We start from the raw sequence: 20,919 nt of genomic DNA on the forward strand, positions 1-20,919 counted from the left end.
CATGAAAAACAAAACAAAACAAATCTCTTCTGTACTTTTTTTTCTTCATGGGGTAAAATTTAGGTTTGTGCATGGGATCACATGAACATACACACACACACACACACACACACACACACACACAGAGTTGTCAACATATGAGGCACAAATTATGTGATCCTCTTTTAAAAATGAAATTTTATTGCTTTAGGCTTAATGAAACCCCAAAGAAGTGTGTGAAACATTGTTGTGGCTGAAAAATTGTTAATTTTTGAATAGCAGGGACAAAGGGGCCCCCTGTGCAACTTTCAAGTTTCCAAGCACGTAAATGTCGATAGTGTGCCTTCTCCATCATCAGCACTAAATTCACATTGATGCCTCTTTTCTTCTCTGTATCGATCCTTCCATGAGAACGTAGATTTGTATCTGTTAATTAATGCGTCCTGAAACAGCGTTTGTATTAATCAGGCAGATAAGAAAAATTGGATGCCTGCACCCCCTCCCTGACAACCGTAAAAGTGCTAGCCCTGATAAAATCGTGGATGGACCTCAATAAAAAAGTTCCTCCTTCCACTCAATAAACTAATCATCCTGCTTTTAATTATTCGGCAGAAAGATGTGTGGAGATTGGAGAATGTGTAAATCTATTTACTAAAGGCAGTGTGGGAGGGAGAATTGGACAGCCAGGTGCTCCGGGCACAAGCTTGCTCTGTCCATCTGCTGATACCGAAGCTGCTGTTTGGGAGTATTGAGAGGAAGAAGAAAACCGAGGCAGACTGAAAAGACCTTTTCCTTTCTGCTCAGAACTTTCCACCTCATTTGTTTTGCTTGGATTTAATTGACACGAGAGATCCCCTGTCTCTCTTCTCGGGTTAACTATTTGGATTTGCTGTACACCCGTTTTCTTGGGCAAGGGGGTATATGAAGTGGAAAAGATCAATGTGAATTTTGTGCCCGTGTGTGTGTGTGTGTGTGTGTGTGTGTGTGTGTGTGTGTGTGTGGACATGATTTGCTCTCCAATGGAAAGCACTCAGAAACAAATCTCATCCTTGTTCTTTTGTGAATCATTATACAGAAGGATTCACAGTTGTTATGTCTCTAGTATTTGTTTAGTTGACACTAATTTAACTAAATTTAGTAAACCCTAAAGGACAAAAAAAAGGAAAAGAAAAGCAATTTATTCAGCCAAACCAAAAGAGGCTCCATCAAAATAATCAAAATAACATGAAAGCCTCTCCACAATGACAGAAATGCCTTTTAAGCTTGCCATAAAAACCCCCTTCAGAAAAAGTGCCACTAATCCCTTTTGATGATTTTATTAAGTACTTGTAGTTTGTGCTACCAAATGGCAATGCACTCATTCCCACTTTTAGGTCAGGAAGGAAATAATCTCCTTTATCGTACTATTTTATAAGACTTGATTAGTTTGCTGTAAATAAAAATGATAACGATGACCCTAAGCAGGTAACAATGTCTAAAAAGGAAGTAAATGATAGATTTTCTGGGTGGTATTACCCAGAATACTTCCCCCTCTGTGGGAATACAGAGGGGAGAAATTTTAATCCTGGTATACTGTCTCCAGAAAGCAAAGATATGAGTGATCAGATTTAGAATTTCTGGGAATATCATATTCAATGAAATTTTGTTTAGAGGATTCTTGGGAAAAGCATGTACCTCATCAGGAATCTTCATTGTGACTTCTTTCTAGAGTGTAGATCTAGATCATCTGAATATAAATAGAAATATTATCTATGTACATGTATATACATTATATATATGTATTGTTAAACTAACCATTATTATTTCCCCATCAAGGACACTGAATTTTTTCTTTTTATATGTATCCCATGACCTAGAATGGACTTTGAATATGCTTTTTGGTTTAAGCCTAACATTTCAGTAAAGAATTGAGGCAGTTAACCAAATCTCTAGGATTTAAAAAAAAAGTTACAATGCAGAAACACCAAATGCTTGTTATAGATTTGTATTTAGATATATGGTATTTTTTTGCAAAATTCAAAAAATTAAGGTGAAATTCACTTGTCTTATTCTGATGTAGAGCCAGTGCATGCATTCAGTATCTTCTTTCCATCAATCCCTGGTGTGTATATGGTTTTTTTTTGTTAATGTCTAACTTTTTAAATGCCTAGAGCTTAAATGCATAGAGCTTATTAACTATAGCTTTTAAGTTTGGTGTGGAAAACTGCTAAGTGTTCTGATTTCTCCTATACCACTTATTTTTAAAAGAAATTCCTATAAAATAGCAAAAGGGATCAGATGTCCAGTCAAGAGGATTCAACTTGTAATTCTTAATGACTACCATAGACAAATTTTTTTCAGGTTATAATTTGCTGTGTAGCTTACATTATTTTCCTTTTGATTTTTTGAAAGGGGAAAGAGGGAAGCATGCCTTCTATTTTTATGTTGTTTATCAATGTAAGTTTTTAAAAATCATATAGAAGGAAATTGGACTTTCTATGATACAATGCTGGAAACCTTCATCCAAAAGTAAAAGGTAGAGATTACTTAGTGTTTTCCTTCCAAATCAAAAAAGAGAAAAGTTTATCCCTTTTATAGTTTTCTCAGTGGCATTTATAAAACTTATCCAAATAGCAATCCATTGAAGCTGGCCTCTGATTTTTGCTTTGCTGTTTAGAATGTCTTCTGACTTTTGCTTTGCTCTTCATTGAGTGAACCAGGGAGATTTTAAAGAGCTTTCAATGAAAGCTCAGCATCATTTTGAGCTCTGATGTAGAAGCTGGTTACCATATGAAGCTAATGTTGCATTATGAAATTGTGGCTTTCAAGTAACTCGATCTGCTCATCTTTCCATATAGGCTTCTCCACGCTGTCCTTGGCGGACCAGATGAGCCTTCTGCAGAGTGCTTGGATGGAAATTTTGATCCTCGGTGTGGTTTACCGATCTCTCTCATTTGAGGATGAACTTGTCTATGCAGACGATTATATCATGGATGAGGACCAGTCCAAATTAGCAGGCCTTCTTGACCTAAATAATGCTATCCTGCAGCTGGTGAAGAAATACAAGAGCATGAAGCTGGAGAAAGAAGAATTTGTCACTCTCAAAGCTATAGCTCTTGCTAATTCAGGTTGGCTTATTGTCATTGGTTATTGGTATATGTTTTTCATACATGGGAATTAGTTTACCCCTTCCTTTATCTTCAGTGATTGCTACAACTAGTATGTAAATTCTGAATTAGCACAAAGGTAATCAATATATAGTGTTTAGATGGAGAATTAGAAAATAAGATAAAGATAACTTACAAGGAATTGTGTTTAGCTTACTTGCTCATTGGAAGCTGGAATGTTTTTACTACCTCAGGTATAAATAAATCTGGATAATGGTAAATAAACAAAAAGTTCTTGATGAAATATCTTTAAGTAGACACTCTTGAGACAAAATTAACTCCGTTTCTTTTGGTTGTTGTTTGCTTTTTTTTAATGCCCAAGTTAATGTTGCTATGTTTCTTCTCAAAAACAAAAAAAAAACAATTTTTCAAGTTCAGAAATCTATTTAGTGCTGCTTTTCACTTCAATTAATACCAGAACCTCTTCCACTCAGAAGTTTTCTAGAAGTCAAATTTTGCTGATAAGAGTCTTTCTTTCAAAGGTACCACCTACGCAGTAAGGGTTAAGAATTATGGGAATAAATGTTCTTTGCATTTGAGATGAAATGTGCTAAAATAGAGAGCAACCTCTGATAAGTTAAAATCATTGGTGCTTTGTTGTTTTATTTTTTTTCCTTTGTGCCTCTCCTGATGCTTTATTGTGGTCTTAAGTTTGTTGGAGCATTTGCATAAAGTTCAGGATAGATCTCTACTTAATGACGTGCCGATCATTAGATACCTGAGTGTCAATAACACGCTCTGATGCTGTGTACCATTGACAGTCACACCGTGCCCCTCCATCTGCTTTTGTTTTGACCCTATCTTTGAACTTTATCTTGGTTGCTGGCCAGTAGTTTTCCCTTTAATTACAAGAAGGAAACTGTCAATAAAATCTGTTAAATGGGATGCAATGAGTGGCTTGAATGGGCGGATGGCTATTTGTTCAAATTCTGCAGCATTCAAGGTATTGACAGTTTGTTTTCTGAGGCCATATGTGACGATCAATCTCAGGCTGGGCTCAGCCGCGCTGAAAAATGAAAAACCAGATTGCTTTTGCTTACTTGTGGATGACGACTTTGTGATTTGGCGCGGTCCTAGTGAGATGAGACCTTCTGCCCAAATTGCCCCCATGAGAGTCAGGGATGCGTGACTGTTTTTAGAAATAATTTTTAATTGATTTTGTAATTAACAGTTCATCTACAATATTGATGCATGAATCCTCGAACTGATAGGAGGGAAATTGTTTTCAACAATGAAGTTGTACTTTCCTATTTGTCCTCATAATGAATTTTAGCATCTCACCATTTTTATGGTGACTATAACTTCCTCTCCACACCATTCACTTGCCTTCTTCCACTCCTCTGTAAAACTTAAAAATAATAAGATTTCTTATGATAAATAGCACTGTAGTTAGATACCAGAAGAACCCTTGAACCCTTGATCTAATCCCTAGAAGACCAAATGGCAGAAAGGATTGATTTGGTTTGATCATTGTTCATTAGTTTAGACTTCATATTTTAGTAACTCTCATAATGAGATGAATGATTCTACAGTAGTGGTTTGGGGAAGAATTTGTACTTGGTAATCATAAAACAGTTATTAAAACATTTACTTGGCTCAGTTTTGTTTAATAGTCTAAGCATATTTTATATCTTTCATATTTCAAATTTTCTCTTTCTAGAGTATTAGCTAATTGTGAATGCTGAGTGATGCTAAAATTTGGTCACCAAAATTACTGAAGTTTATCATTTTAGGTGTTAGATGTACAATTTATTGCTAAGCATTGTAATTTAGAAAATCTTAATTAGTACTGCATTTTGTTCTATTGTACAGAAATAGAATCATTAATATTGGTAGTATATAAATGTTCTAATATCATGTATTCTGCTATTGGAGGGAGGGAACTGACCTACTTTATAGCAATAACTAACTTGTGATTAGAAAGTCTTTAGTTTAAAAAGTCGTTAATTTTTCTTGTTTAATGACCAAAATACTTGAATAAGCTCTCCCTTTTCACCAGTTAGAATACAGATGGGTATCATGACATGTTTTTCCTACAGGCAAATGTAACAATTTTTGAGCCTTCTAATATCAAGAAAAATTGATTGTAACAGGCTCCAATCTAAGGAACAAGTGATTAATTACCAGGAACACTATTATTCTCCAAATTGTGTCACTTTTCCCTGTTGTATAAATATAATTTTTTCACTCATATAATCAAAATTTCATGGTCTTAGTTTGGTGTGAGATACTTGGATAGTCATTTTCTTTGCTATTATCAGCATAAGACTAGTTTAATTTCCCTTTGACCATTGAGGGTTATAATAAAATTGTAAATTAGGCTTTCTCAGGTCCAATGTAAGTTTTATCTTAATGTTCTTCATAAATACTGTAGAAAATTCCTAGTTAGTTTTACATTTAGGTATTTCAGATAAGCAAAAATAAAATTTTGGGCAACAAATATATTTCAGTGCTATTTTTGTTAGATAGCTCCTACTATATGACTATACATGTTAGTAACAAATATATCATTTATCTACAGTTTGTCTTAATTTGAGCATCTGTCCTCACTCAATAATTATAAATGTAGTGCTTATGCTTGAGAAGCAGGCAATTGGCTTCCTGATAATAGCTGCCATATTTTTTGTGGCTTTGTCAGTGTCATATGTAAATTCAGGAAATCTTACACCATGGGAACATCATTGTTAGTCTAGATCTATCATCACTTGTGTATGAACCATATGTCAGGAAGAAACATGGTAATTCTCACCTTCAAATCTTTGATTAATCTCAATTACTAGCTCCTATTACTTTTGCAGAGAAGAAATGTACATGATTACTAAAGCTAGGTATCCTCTGATTTCTGAGTACTAAACTCTGAGTCACTATGATATCTCTGATGCATCTAGGGGATATCATTTTTTTCATATGATAATTTTCACGTAATAGTTCCTGGTGCTTACACCAAGAAGTTAAAATGACCTCTAAATTTCTTTCCATTTAAGACATTCTATGATTCTGTGATTTTTTTTATGACTGTATTGGAGGAGATAGTGAAATACTTCTGTAAGTTGTTTGGTAAGGTTATGTCAATAGATTAGAGTCTATTCTTTTAATTGATTTTGTTAATTCTTCCAGCTAAGAATTGTTCAAAGCTATTTCCACTGAACCTAAGGAATAAGACTCATTTCTATAGAAGATTGCAAGTAGTTTATTATGAATTACTTTGCCTGCATTCGTGCAAGCATGCCATTTTGTGTGTGTGTGTGTGTGTGTGTGTGTGTGTGTGTGTGTGTGTGTGTGTGTGTATGCCAGTACTAGGGCTTGAATTTAGGGCCTTATGCTTTTACCTAAGATTTTTCGTTTATTTCTTTGTTTTCTCAAGGCTGACACTCTACCACTTGAGCTAAGCCTCCTCTTCTTGCTTTTTGCTGGTTAATTGGAGAATTTCTGTGGGGGGGGGGGGGGTTGGTATTTGGGACTTGAACTCTGGTATTGTTCTCTGCCTTTTATACTCAAGGCTAGTACTTGAGCCACAGCCCCATTTATAGCTACTTTTGCTCATTACAGATAAAAGTCTCATAGAATTCCTTGTTCAGGCTAGCTTTGAACCATGGTATTCAGATCATGAATTCCTGAATAGCTAGGATTATCACTGGCTATCTCTGCTACCTCTTCATGTTCATTGTGAGAAATAAGCATATAAACTACTCAGTGGTTCCTTTCAGTGAGGAACAATGACATTTGTATTCAGCACTTTCAAGGTAATGAATGAGCATGCTATTAGGAAGAGACTAGCTTGTTGGAAATTGCCTCTGATATTATGGAAGATTCAAATATTTACCAGACAAGTTGGTATCAACTTTCATTCACTGTAATTATCTTTAGCATTTCAAATAAGTGGAATTAGAAAGATCCTGGAAACTTGTAAGACATAAAAAGAGGAAGAAGGAAAGAGAGAGAGAAAAAGAAAGAGAAGAGAGAGAGAGAGAGAGAGAGAGAGAGAGAGAGAGAGAGAGAGAGAGAGAGAGAGAGAGAGAGAGACCGACCTTGACCTTAAGTAATTGTAGGGAAATAGAAAAGATATAGACTGGAAACTCCATTACATAGGTAACCCCAACAATGATACCAGCAATTGGCAATTTATGAAGAATGAAGAGAAATGAAACTATGAGAAGCAAGAGGGAGTTTTGTAGTGTAACATTTCATATAAATACAGTAAGAGCTACTTGTGTGGCTAGAAAAAAAAATGTGGGGGAGAAATCTAGGCTCCTAAGCCAGAACAGAAATGGGAAAAGCAGGGCCTCTGAAAAGGTATATGTATCTTGAAAAGCTATGGAATTGGGGGAAATCCTGATCTCACAATACTTGAACACAGAATCAGAATTACCATTCTTCTTTAGTACTAGACTCTTGGATTCTCTGTGTTGGGAAAGATCCTACAAGATTTCATTTTTATCCAGGCCCCCCTATTTACGACTTGAGCTACTTCTGCTAAGTGTTTCTACAGTTTTCATAGGAATTCTTCTTGACTTCTCAACATTTTTAGAGACAAAGGACTACCAGTCATTTCTCATTCTCTCCTCCACCTCTCTCACCATTGTAATGGAAAATAGAAACAGCACCAAAATGTATAAGTTTACACATTTGTCTTCTGTACCTCTCCAACAGATCACCATGCTTGTAACACAACACCCAGTTATTCCCTTTTAGTTTGGGAGCATGAAAGACCTGAATCAGTCTAACTAAACTATGAGACAAGGTATGGACAGAGCTCTGCTTTCTCTGGAGGCTCTGGGGAACAAGCCCTTTCTTTGCCTTCTCCAGGTTTTTTAGTCTTAGCGTCAGTTGGTTCATGACACCTTCCTCCATCATTAAAATCTCAGTAGAAAATGTTGCTTCCTCCGTTCTTCTCCCACTGCCCTAGAGCCTCAACCTAGATAATTCAAGATGGTGTCCCCTCATTATGTACAACTAAGTAGAGGGGATTCTAGAAACAAGGTAGTGGTGGCAGGTAACCATCTGAATCTCTTTCTCTTCAAGAGAAAAAGACTTTTTACTTTCCTGGGAAGTATTTTCCTGATCTAGCTTTTAGGTTTAGGGTCATTGGAGATTACAAAATGTCTCTTCTTTGAAATTGTATCTTTAAAGTAATTCTTTTATCTCTTATTTTATTATCAGTGATATAGTTTGCATAGAAAATTACTGTAAGTACTTAATTAGTTCTCTTTTGTTTTTTATTACCAGTTTGCAGAATAAAAATTATGTCCTGTCATTTGAATATCATTACAAGCACATATATTCAAATGTGTTTCATAGACTTTGAATTTGTAAACTCAAGTTCTATTTTCAGTCCATAGGACCACCTTTAGTTTGGCCTCTTGAATCTTTTAGAATAACTTAGTACTTATGGACTGTGTCCTACTTGCTAGTATCACATCATACACTATCCTAATTTAAAATAGTTCCCAATTAGAATCTATAACCAGATTACAAAATTATAATACGTGTTCTCTGCATATATTATGAGTTGGTCATTCTTCCTAGCCCTTCAGTGGACAGAAGTAGGAATACCAATACAGTGTGTGTGTGTGTGTGTGTGTGTGTGTGTGTGTGTGTGTGTGTGTCTTGTCTTGGGGATATCTTTACCCATCTTGTTTTATAAATCTTCACACATTTTTCATTTTGCCATCTAACTGCTCTGGTGTTTAGGGATAATGTTGTTTTTTTGTTATATGTAAATTTGAAAAGATTAAAATTGTTACTGCCACCACTGGCATTTTTTTAGAATGTAGTCTTATTTTTAATCAAAACTTTATGATTGTAAGTTCCTCCATTTGTATTCTATCTCAACATAGCGGCAACTCTTTGTCACCCAGTGTTCCCTGGGACCCGAGATGCTTGCTAACCATGGCACCACTCTGTTAGACAACTTGATTTGTGCACACGAGAGTTTGGAAACACCAACTCTTTTGGAAAGTAGGCCTCTGTTCCCATCTCTGTTTTTTCCAGTCCACTTGGTTTAATTTCTTTACTGACTGGAGAAAGTCACTGTAATCCATACCCTTACTAAACTACTTCATGCAGGTAGTTTACTAATAACAAAGAATGTTCACACCTCTGTTTCACAGTGTGTTAGATTGAACTCAATGAACACTTTGCATATTTCTAATATGTGTATTTCCAACACTTAAATACTGCCAAGAATGAGACGCTACAGCACTGAAGAAAATTCATGAACAGGATATGGGCTCTCTTGAGCACCTACATCCATTCCCAATGTAATTCATAATTTTATCCCAGAGACAAATATTTTATTCTTGGTAAGAGATGCAAATAAATCATCTGTGTGCAATGGATTGAAGACTCATTGAATAGTACAGCTGCAGGAATATTGGTGCCTTGCTGTCTTTCCAAAGTCAATGGTTAGAACTGTCTGAAAAATACTGTAGGACTCCATGTACAGAGTAGCCTATCCAAAGTCAGGCAAGTGTTGGGTGCCAGTGGCTCACACCTGTAATCCTAGCTACTGAGGAAGCTGAGATCTGAGGATCATGGTTCAAAGCCAGACTGAGCACTAAAGTCCCTGAGAGTCTTATCTCCAATTAACCACCAGAACATCAGAAGTGGGGCTGTGGCTCAAGTGGAGGGCAGTAGCCTTGAGCTAAGTAGCTCATGGACAGTGCCCAGGCTCAAAATTCAAGTTCCATGACCAGCATTCTATTTTACTATTATGAAGAGCTGAATCTCAATACTTAGGTGTCTGTATATGTATCCTATGTATTCGATCTTTTCAAATCTGGATTCTTTTTAATAACATTTGTTTGTCTTGTACGTTTCAGATGCTTCCAACCCCAATTGGCTAAATTGCCTAGTTTTTTTTCTTTCTTTCTTTTTTTTTTAATACTGATGTCCTGGATCTAGCCCCAGCCCCAGTATTTGATTTAATAGGTCTGGGCTTAGGCCCAAATATCCAAGCAACTTTAACAGCTCACCCTATGTCTTTAATGCGCAAGCTCAGCCTGTCTGGTTAGTTCATAAATCAGTGATCTCCATTAATAAATTTAACTGATTTCTATTAGCACAAACACTGATACCAGTTCCTTTAAAGCAATAGTTAAGAAGAATATGGCACTAACAACCAAAGCTAAATAATTACATAAATTAATGCCAGTTCTATTGAGTCTGGTGTCAACATGTAAATTTAGCCAAAAGAACAAAACAGATTAAAGCCACAGAGCCAGAACTTGAACTAGCATCCTTAATGGAGATTAATATTTTCTTCAGCAGTCTGCCAGCTGAATCATGGTCTAATTAAATAGTTCAGATTTAGTGAGTTTGCATTTCAAGTATTAGCAGATCTGAGAATGGGTAAAGCTTAAATGAGTTAGAATCTTTTTCTGTAAATGGGAAGTTAAATTATCATAGTAATTTGATTAAATCATTTTTAAATCTCTCAAGCTAAATCACAGCCTTTAAAGAATAGTTTGAAGTCTTAATTGCTGTTTGTGAGCGTATCTCTCTGCTATTTGTTCTCGCCTCATTTCCTATGACATCGTCTAATATATCTCCTGCCGGGCAAGAGTTAGTGAGAAAGGAAAGCCAAACTATTAAGGCTGAAGTGGCAAGTAGCTGACTTGGAGGTTTTAAAATGTCTAAAAGGTATACCATGAGCACAAAGGGATGCATTCTGGATAGTCCCAGTAGTTAGAACCAAGGCCCAAGGAAGAAATTTGGACATCGATTTGGGCAAAAATGAGGAGAGGATATTTCTAACAATTAGCACTGTCTCTTGTAACATAGAATAGAATGATTGCCACCGACTCAGATGCCTTCGTTAGGAATGCAGTGATAACAAAGATGGACGGTTCAATGGAATGAGCTCAGAGGTCAGCTCCATTTCATTTATTTGGGAAAGGAAATCCTACAAGATTCACTATCATACACTGGAGCAGGAACCCAAATTTAAATCTGATATTGATACTCTCTGGCCACCTGATTTGCAGGGCAATTAGGAAGTGAAGCAAGAAACTATTGACCCCTCAAATGGATCACTAAGAGATGATCCATTTATTCTTCTTCTTCTTCCATTCTAGTTTTAAGATGGGTGTTTTGTTCTGCTTTGTTTTTCTGGCATTAAAATAATACAAATCTTACTTTTACCATTAATCTATTGTTCTCTATTTTCGTGAATAAATCTACCTCATCCTCCCTCATCTCCATTCTCTGAAGTATATTTTTTTCTGGGTGGGGGGAGGGAAGAAGGGTCAGTCGTAGGGTTCAAATTAAGGGCCTGGGTTATATCTTTTAGCTTTTATACTTGGGATTATTGCTCTACCACTTTAGCCACAATTTCATTTCAGGTTTTGGGGTAATTAACTGGAGATAAGAGTCTCATGATCCTTCTTGCTCAGGCTGGCTTTACCCAAATATGTATATATATATTTAATACATATATATATATATGGTCACTTATTTAAAATAATATTCTAAATGTTGGCTGAAGTAAAGTTGTTCAAAATCCTCATTTTGCTGGCAAGAAAGCCTCCATTTCCCAAAGGGAAAAAGCAGATGGGCACAAGACTTTAACTTTAATAATTCCATGTGCATGCATCCCATCTAACACTGTACTGAACTCAAGAAATTCTTACACCTTTCAGTTCTCATGTAGTCATCACTGTACATGTAAGCATACTACCTGTGCCACGTGGCTGATTAAAAACAACAGCAAATGATGTCTTTAGATTCTTGAGTTGTGAAATAGTCTGCACATTTGTGAGGCTGCACTTTGCCCCAAAGGACTAATTTGAAAATCTAATTCAATCGAGAAAAATAAGAGTTAACAAGGTTTCCACATTATTCTTGTGATAAATGTGAGATGTGAGGGAGAAAAGGAAGTTACGGCTCTAACACTAAAACAGACACTTAATTATATACAAGTTTGAATCATTTAGCACGTTTTATTGATTCTGATGACAGTTTATCTGTTAATTACACATAATAGAGTCTTTCGGGGATTCTTCATGTTTAATAATTCTAGATCTCCAAGAATGCTGAGTGCTAAGATACATGCACCTAGCGAAATCTTTCATTTGATGCAATGAAAAGATAGATTCCATGAATGAAAAAAAGAGGAATTGTAATTTAAAATGAAGTGGTTTAGGATATAATGAAAAAAGAAAGATGGATCTAACCAGTACTATGTTGTTGTTGATTTTTAACTTCTATGTATGTGGCTTTCTGCTTTTTTGAACCTTTTACATGGTTGTGGTGAGTTATTTTACTACATCAAAGGTGAATTCACCACAAACTATGGTAGTACTTAATGAAGTGTTACTTCAAAGAAATTTTCAACCAACTGAAACATGTTCTTATAAAAGTACTTAATGCTCAATATTTAATTCCTAATTCATAGTCACAAAGGGGAATTTTTCTAAGTGGGTAAGAGTGCACAGGAGCCTCTGGAGATGAATACCTTTCTCTCTGTGCAATTTCAACCTAAGCTTCTCTCCAGCCTGCTTTCTAGTCATGCAATAGTCTTCCTTATTTTCTAGGCTAATAGAAACAAACACATGATTTCAGAAGTTGTCTCAAAGTTGATCATGTGAACAATAGAAACATGGCTGCAGAGATGATGAAAACATGATCTAGAATGCTTTTCTTTATCTTTTTTTTTTTGGTGCCAATACTGGGACTTGAACTCCGGGCCTTGTGCTCGTACTTATTTTCCCTCCATGCTGACACTCTACCACTTGAACTATTCCTCCATTTCAGTCTTTTTGATGGTTACCTGGAGATAAGAGTCTCATGGACTTTTCTGCCTAGGCAGGCTTATAAATCAGCCTCCCGAGTAGATAGGATTAAAGAGAGATGGGAACCACTGGCAGTCAACTTTAAAAAGCATACCTTTTAAATAACAGGTATTTTGCAATAATTCCCACATTCAAAGCTAGTATTAGAAATTGTCACATGAAATTTTAGTAAAGAAGATACAGATTTTGAACTGTAGGGCTTTGAACAAATCATAGCTTCAATCTTAGAGAGTTAGAAGATAATTATTTGCAGCTAGGCACTGGTGGCTCGTGCCTGAAAAGCTAGCTACTCAAGAGGCTGAGATCTCAAGATTGTGGTTCAAATCCAGTCTGGGCAGGAGTGCTGGTGAGACTCTTATCTCTAATAAACCTTTTAAAAAAAGAAAGAAAGAAAGAAAGAAAGAAAGAAAGAAAGAAAGAAAGAAAGAAAGAAAGAAAGAAAGAAAGAACCAGAAATGGTGCTGTGGTTCAAATGGTAGAGCACTGGCCTAGAGCACAAGAAGTTCAAGGGCAGCACTTAGGCCCCAGGTTCAAGCCCCAGGATTGTTAGTATGCATTGAGGATTTTTACATTCCTGTGCATCACATACATTTCCATATTGTTCTCTGAGTGTTTATTTGTCTGGTTTAAGGTCTACGTATACCTTTCTAAAATTAAGGTACACGAGCTTGTTATTTCTCCCAGGGTAACTTTTGCCTTCCACCTTGTTTTACAGACTCCATGCACATAGAAGATGTGGAAGCCGTACAGAAGCTCCAGGATGTCTTACACGAGGCCCTGCAGGATTATGAGGCTGGCCAGCACATGGAAGACCCGCGCAGGGCAGGCAAAATGCTGATGACGCTGCCCCTGCTCAGGCAGACATCTACCAAGGCCGTGCAGCATTTCTACAACATCAAACTAGAAGGCAAAGTCCCCATGCACAAACTTTTTTTGGAAATGCTAGAGGCCAAGGTCTGACTAAAAGGCTTCTGGGCCTTCCCATCCTGCACGTTGAAAAAGGGAAAACAAACCCAAAAGTGATGTCGAAGAAACTTAGTATTTAGTTTAACAACATCAAAATTCAATACAGACTGCACTGATATTGTAGCAGCAAGACTCGAAGCAGCTTTCAGATTCCTCCATGTCTTCCTGATGAGTTTTTTTTTTGCTGTGCATCTCACCTTCCTTTCTTCCTTTTTCCATTTTCTTTCCCTCTCTTTTGCTTCATCCTCCATTTTCACTCTCTGCTTTCATTTGCTGGCTTCTTTCATTCTTTGTCTTCCCTTCCTCCCTCCTTCCCTTCCTCCTTCCCTTCCTTCCTTCTTCCCTTCTTCCTTTCCTCCTTTCCTTCTTCCCTTCCTCACTTCTCTCCTTCCCTCTCTTCCTTCCTTCTTCCTCCCTCCTCCTTCCCCCTTCCCTCCTTTCCTTCTTCCCTTTTTCCTTCCTTCCTTTCTTCCCCTGTTCTCTTCCCTTTCCCTCATCCTTCTCTTTTATTCTGATTTTCAGCTCTTATTTTAAGAAAAATTACCTTTTTCCTCCCCTCTTCCCTTCCCTTTCCTCACTTGCCCTCTTTTCCTCCTATTGTCTCTTTTTTCTTCCTTTTTTCCTTTCCTTTCTCTCTCCCTTCTCCTTTCCCTCCCTTCCCCTCCCTTTCCCTCTCCTTTCCTCCCTTTAACATTTCCTTTTCCCTTTCCCTTTCCCTTCCTTTCCTTTTGCTGCTGAACTTTTTTAAAGGTCTCTAACTAAAGAGAGATGGAAGCCAGCCCTGCCAAAGGATGGAAATCCATACTGTGGATACCAGTGAACTTATCGTGAACCATAACATCCCCACTGACTAAGGAATCACAGAGAGAGCCAACATACCTAAAAGTACAGTGCAACAGACACGAATTGACTGCGTGCAGTATTAGATTTTCTGGGAGCAGCCTCTAATTAGACAACTCTAGCAACGTGGCATCGGCTGCTTCTTATCATCGCTTTTCCATCTAGATCAGTTACAGCCATTTGATTCCTTAATTGTTTTTTCAAGTCTTCCAGATATTTGTTAGTTTAGCTACTATGTAACTTTTTCAGGGAATAGTTTAAGCTTTATTCATTCATGCAATACTAAAGAGAAATGAGAATACTGCGATTTTGTGCTGGCTTTGAATACTTAATGAACAATAAATGAAGGACAAATGAATCCTGAAGGAAGATTTTTAAAAAAAAATGTTTTGTTTCTTCTTACAAATGGAGATTTTTTTGTACCAGCTTTACCACTTTTCAGCCATTTATTAATATGGGAATTTAAGTAAACTCAAGCAATAGTTGAAGGGAAGGTGCATATTATCACGGATGCAATTTATGTTGTGTGCCAGTCTGGTCCCAAACATCAATTTCTTAACATGAGCTCCAGTTTACCTAAACGTACACTGACACCAAGGATTAGATTACACCTACGGTAACTCCAAGCAGTCAAATCTATAAGCTCTGCACATGGAAAACCGATGTGTAGAAATATCGTGAGTGCACCCCTCTCTCTACCCAGGAGGTACAGTGACCATAGGATTTCTAGCTACCATGGTGGTTAGAAATGAGATACTGCCTGTTGGCAAATTTACAGACCTTGTCTCAGAAGGAGCTGTGAGCCAGTATTTGTTTAAAAGGCAATAAGGCAAATGCCAGAATTTAAAACAAAACAAAACAAAACATCATCAAAGACAGCAGATGCCTGACCCAAATTCTAAAACCTGATCCATATCAGTTTATTCATTTGGGAATGTTTGTTTAAATTAACCTGCAGTTTTTTGCCAAGAGCTAAGCCAATACATATATGCTTTTTCTACCAGTATTGTCACAGCATGGAAGTCAGTCAGGTTCCAGACTGTTAAGAGGTGTAATCTAATGAAGAAACCAATTAGATACCCCCGAAAACTACAGTCGCTGAATAACCAATAAACAGTAACCTCCATCAAATGCTATACCAATGGACCAGTGTTAGTAGCTGCTCCCTGTACTATGTGAACAGTCTTATTCTATGTACACAGATGTAATTAAAATTGTAATCCTAACAAACAAAAGAAATGTAGTTCAGCTTTTCAATGTTTCATGTTTGCCGTGCTTCTCTGAATTTTATGTTGCATTCAAAGACTGTCGTCTTGTTCTCGTGGTGTTTGGATTCTTGTGGTTGTGTGCTTTTAGACACAGGGTAGAATTAGAGACAATATTGGATGTACAATTCCTCAGGAGACTACAGTAGTATATTCTATTCCTTACCAGTAATAAGGTTCTTTCTCATAATCATTTAAGAGATGGAAAATCCAACCAAGTACTCATTATGAACAGATACACATCAGAATCGTAATAATATTTTCAAAAAACAAGGAATAATTTCTCTAATGGTTTATTATAGAATACCAATGTATAGCTTAGAAATAAAACTTTGAATATTTCAATAATATAGATAAGTCTAATTTTTAAATGCTGTATATATGGCTTTCACTCGATCATCTTCCAGATGTTGTTATTAACTCGCTCTGTGTTGTTGCAAAACTTTTTTGGTGCGGACTAGTTTCCAAAACTATTGCTACTTTGTGTGCTTTAAACAAAATACCTTGGGTTGAGGAAATTCCAACCCAGTGCTAGAAATACTGTGTATCTATCATTAGCTATATGGGACTATATTGTAGATTGTGGTTTCTCAGTAGAGAAGTGACTGTAGTGTGATTCTAGATAAATCATCATTAGCAATTCATTCAGATGGTCAATAACTTGAAATTAATAGCTGTGATAGGAGTTCCAAAATTGGCACATCCCTGAAAAAATAATAACAAAAAAATACAACTCCTGGGAAAAAAGGTGCTGATTCTATAAGATTATTTATATATGTAAGTGTTTAAAAAGATTATTTTCCAGAAAGTTTGTGCAGGGTTTAAGTTGCTACTATCCAACTACACAATATATAAATAAAATATATATGAATATATACTGCATTTCACTGTATCACATTAAAGTACTTGGGCTTCAGAAGTTCAGAGCCGAACAACTGAAAAGCAAGAGATGGAGATACAGTAAAAGAGCAAGGTACAATTTTTAGTTTTCAGTTTAAGTGAGGCAGCATTGCAAGAACAAACATCTTATGAATAGGAAAAGAAGACCACTGAAAATACATGCACTTAACAGTAAATATTCATCCTTGCTTTGAGGGAAGTTTTTTTTTTTTCTTGAAGTTTTAAGCAAGACCATTTACTTAATGTGAATTGTTGGAAAGTTTTAAAGGTGTATGTTTTCTCTATATAAGTTTTTTTTTTCAAATTTTCCTTTGCTCCTTTTTTTTTGTTTCTTATTATTTAAAGCAATATGATTGTGTGACTCCTTGTAGCTACACTCCTGTTTCAATCAGATCAGATTGTTGTATTTATTCTGCTATTTTGCATTTAAATGATAACATAAAAGATATAAAAAATTTAAAACTGCTATTTTTCTTATAGAAGAGAAAATGGGTGTTTGGTGATTGTATTTTAATTATTTAAGCGTCTCTGTTTACCTGCCTAGGGAAACATTTTATGGCAGTCTTCTGTGCAAAGATCGTAAAAGGACAAAAAAAATTTAAACGGCTTATAATAATCCAGGAGTTGCATTATAGCCAGTAGTAAAAAAATAATAATAATGATAATAATAATAATAAAACCATGTCTATAGATGTAGATGAGCCTCACATCTGTAAAGCAATCAATTGTATATTTTTGTGATGTGTACCATACTGTGTGCTCCAGCAAATGTCCATTTGTGTAAATGTATTTATTTTATATTGTATATATTGTTAAATGCAGAAAGGAGATATGATTCTGTAACTCCAATCAGTTCAGATGTGTAACTCAAATTATTATGCCTTTCAGGATGCTGGTAGAGCAATATTAAACAAGCTTCCACTTTTGACTGCGCTTGTGTACTCTGTTTCTTTTTGTTTCCTTCACTAACACTGTTCCATAAACACACCCCTCAGTGGCTCCCATCCAAGTGTATCTCTAGTACCTGGCTCCCTAAAAGGAATGTCAGAGTTTAAGTAAGAGCTATATAAAGGCTTGTCAGAATGAATTCTGATGTGCCACGAGACACTTTGCATACGCTTAAATATGCTAAGTGTCTCTTGGCATCCTAGAATTCATTCTGACAAGCCTTTATATAGCTCTTATTTAATCTTAAAGCATCTCCACATCATCCTGTATTACTCAAAATCATCGCCTCTCTGTCAATGTCATAACAGAAAACTTTCCCCCTATTTTAAGAGTGTATTAAAACCTGCGAGAGATGCCTCATTCCTCCCCTGTGCCCAAAATTAAGTCAGGTGCTCCACCTGGGGAGAGAGCTGGGGGCTTTTGGGTAGTGACTGTGGAGTGGTTGACCAGATTTCCTGAATGGAAAGTCAGAGGAGTAGCCTAGAGCTCAGGATGAATTAGCAAGGGGAGCTGTCTCTGAATTCAAGAGGATTAAACAGCTCTGCTGACAGCGACATGGCTGGCCTCCGTTTCCCTTTTATGACTCAGAGAGGTCACAGTCTTTGCTACTCAGGGTCAAGCTGCCACCCCCACAGGACCCTCCTGGAGCCATCATGCAAGTGCTTATGTGTGGTGTTTTCTTGGCTTCTCTGCCTTTTCCTCTCCTCTCTCTGTGTCTCTCTTCCAGTCCTGGGAGTGTTCTGTCACTGTGTTAGTCCATTGTATTTCTCACCTTTTAGAGGTGGCTGGTTCTTCAGAGAAACAAGCTGATGACACAAAGACCCAGGAAATGAATGGGTTTTAGAAGTATGTGATGTCTATTTAAATCATTTGCTGTGCTAGCTCCATGGAATAGTTCAATGTCTTCCTATTTTAATGTATTTAGTTTATTTTAAAGTCCTTGGAGAGTGTAACAGCTCAATACAGGACCTGATATTGTTTTATTTATATTTTCAGAATTCAGAGTGGGATTTAAAAAGGAGGCAAGGTATGTACCCACAAAGAAAAATCATTTCTGTAATCTTCCAATAAGATCCTGCTCTCAAAAGTATCAATACATGGCAGACAAATATGTGTATTTCTCTAAGAATTCAAACATCAACATTGGATCGCTTTTTCATCAGTTTAGAATGATAGGGCTTTTCTGGCGCTGACATTTAACACGGATGCTTCAAGTAGAAAAGAAAATTACAACACAGGAGTTTGGATGTGTTACACTGAACTTTTCAATATAGAAACCAGTCTGGAAACTAGGTCACAGACTTGGTTTATGGGATCATTTGGGGTTTTATTTTTTAACCAGTTGTTTATACATTAAAAAGAAAACAGCTGTCACAGATTTATCTGCCCACTCCAACAGTGTTAACATCTGGGGAGCACCAGGCATGTCTTATGCTCATGCACCTCCCACAATGACAGAATGACATCTTTGGTCTGAGGTGTGGTGTGGGCTTGGGAAGAGGTGGGAAAGATGTCCAGACAACTGTCACCTGGGGGCAAGAAATGGAAGTCATTGCTTCATATTGATGCATTTTTCTCAAGCTATGAATGTTCTTCAAAATAAATAGCTTTTATATATTAGCTCTCAGTTTGTAGTACAGATTTTATTTAAATCTAGACTAAAGGACTGAATTTCTTTCTTTCTTTTACAAATGAATGAAGTATATTTCAGCATGTGTGTGTGTGTGTGTGTGCGCGCATGCATGTGTGTGTGCCAGTCCTGGGATTTGAACTCAGGGCCTGGGCACTGTCCTTGGACACATTTTGCTTAAGGCTAGTGCCATGCCACTTGAGCCACAGCTCCTCTTATGGCTTTTTCTGAGTATGTGGTACCGAGGAATCGAACCCAGGGCTTTGTGAATCCTGGGCAAACTCTCTACCGGTAGGTCACAATCCCAGCTCAGCATTTTTGACTTTTCCTGTCTCTTACTGCCAACTCAGTGTCCATCACTAACACATACACAGAATTAATTATCTGCCTCTCAAGCCATAACCTCCATTTAAAACCTTCTATTAAAAATAGAAATACCGTCTCAAAAATGTATCCAAAACATCTCATACTCTTTTAATAAAACAACAAAAAATGCTGCTCAGTAACACTTTAATGTACTTTAAAATCAATCCACACATATTTCGAAAGACCAGTTTTTCTCTAATAAAGTCCACCAAGATCCCCATTGGACATGTTGACTTCTTAATTTGAATTCTCCTATCTTTATTTTCACTTAGGTTAGAAATAAAATATATAGAATTCACAAAGGCTATTTCGTTCCAGTGACTATAAAAATTAGATGTTATACTCTGCTTATTTAAAAATAATAATAGCCTGGCACTGGAGGCTCAAGCCTGTAATCCTAGCTACGCTAGAGGCTGATATCAGAAGAGAGAGGTTCAAAGCCAGCTGAGGTGGGAAAGTCCATGAGACTTTATCTCCAATAAACTACTCAGAAAAGCTGGATATCGTGCTATGGCTCAAGTAGTAGAGTGCTAGCCTCCAGCACAAAGAGGCTGAGGAACAGCACACACGCCCCAAGTCCAAGACCCACAACTGGCAAGAAAAATTAATCATTTTCCCTGGGTGCTAGTGACTCACGCCTGTCATCCGCGTTAGTCAGGAGGCTGAGATCTGGAGGATCACATTTAGAAGCCTGCCTGGGCAGAAAAGTCTCCAAGAAACTCCATCTCCCACAAAAATAGCAAAATGCAGATCTGCAAGTGTGGTTCAAATGGCATAGTACCAGCCAAGCAAGTTGATCAAGTGTAAGGCCTTGGAGTTTAAACCCTACTACGGGGGAGGGGTCTGGGGAGGGGGGAGTGATTAATCTTGGAAAGAAAAGAGCATTACATGAAAGTCTTTTGTTTCCTTCACAGTGGTTTATGATGTGATCGGATATGTTCATAGTCTAAAAGACATAGATGCGTTGTAGTCTTTGTCTTGTTCTTTCAGACCTCTAGTTCTAGGCTTCTGTGCTCCTTGATCATGTGTAAAAACCAAAATGGAACAAGTAGTCCTATAATGATTGTGCATAGCATTTTCTTATGGAA

General features: G+C 36.9%; 1 protein-coding gene across 7 annotated transcripts in view; it reads left to right on the top strand.

Moving 5' to 3' along the window:
• The window catches only part of LOC150038951 (estrogen-related receptor gamma), a 540,901-nt gene extending 523,100 nt beyond the window's left edge, over positions 1-17,801 (top strand). For all 7 annotated transcript variants that reach the window (XM_090328186.1, XM_090328184.1, XM_090328185.1 and 4 more), the window contains 2 exons: positions 2,817-3,086; positions 13,632-17,801. In XM_090328186.1, the coding sequence (XP_090184312.1) occupies positions 2,817-3,086; positions 13,632-13,876 (515 nt within the window). In that variant the 3' untranslated portion in view covers positions 13,877-17,801. The remainder of the gene's footprint in view (positions 1-2,816; positions 3,087-13,631) is intronic.
• Positions 17,802-20,919: the final 3,118 nt, after the last annotated feature.

This window comes from Megascapheus bottae, unplaced genomic scaffold, assembly GCF_031878675.1.
Source record: "Megascapheus bottae isolate mThoBot1 unplaced genomic scaffold, mThoBot2.hap1 H_2, whole genome shotgun sequence".
NCBI lineage: Eukaryota > Metazoa > Chordata > Mammalia > Rodentia > Geomyidae > Megascapheus > Megascapheus bottae.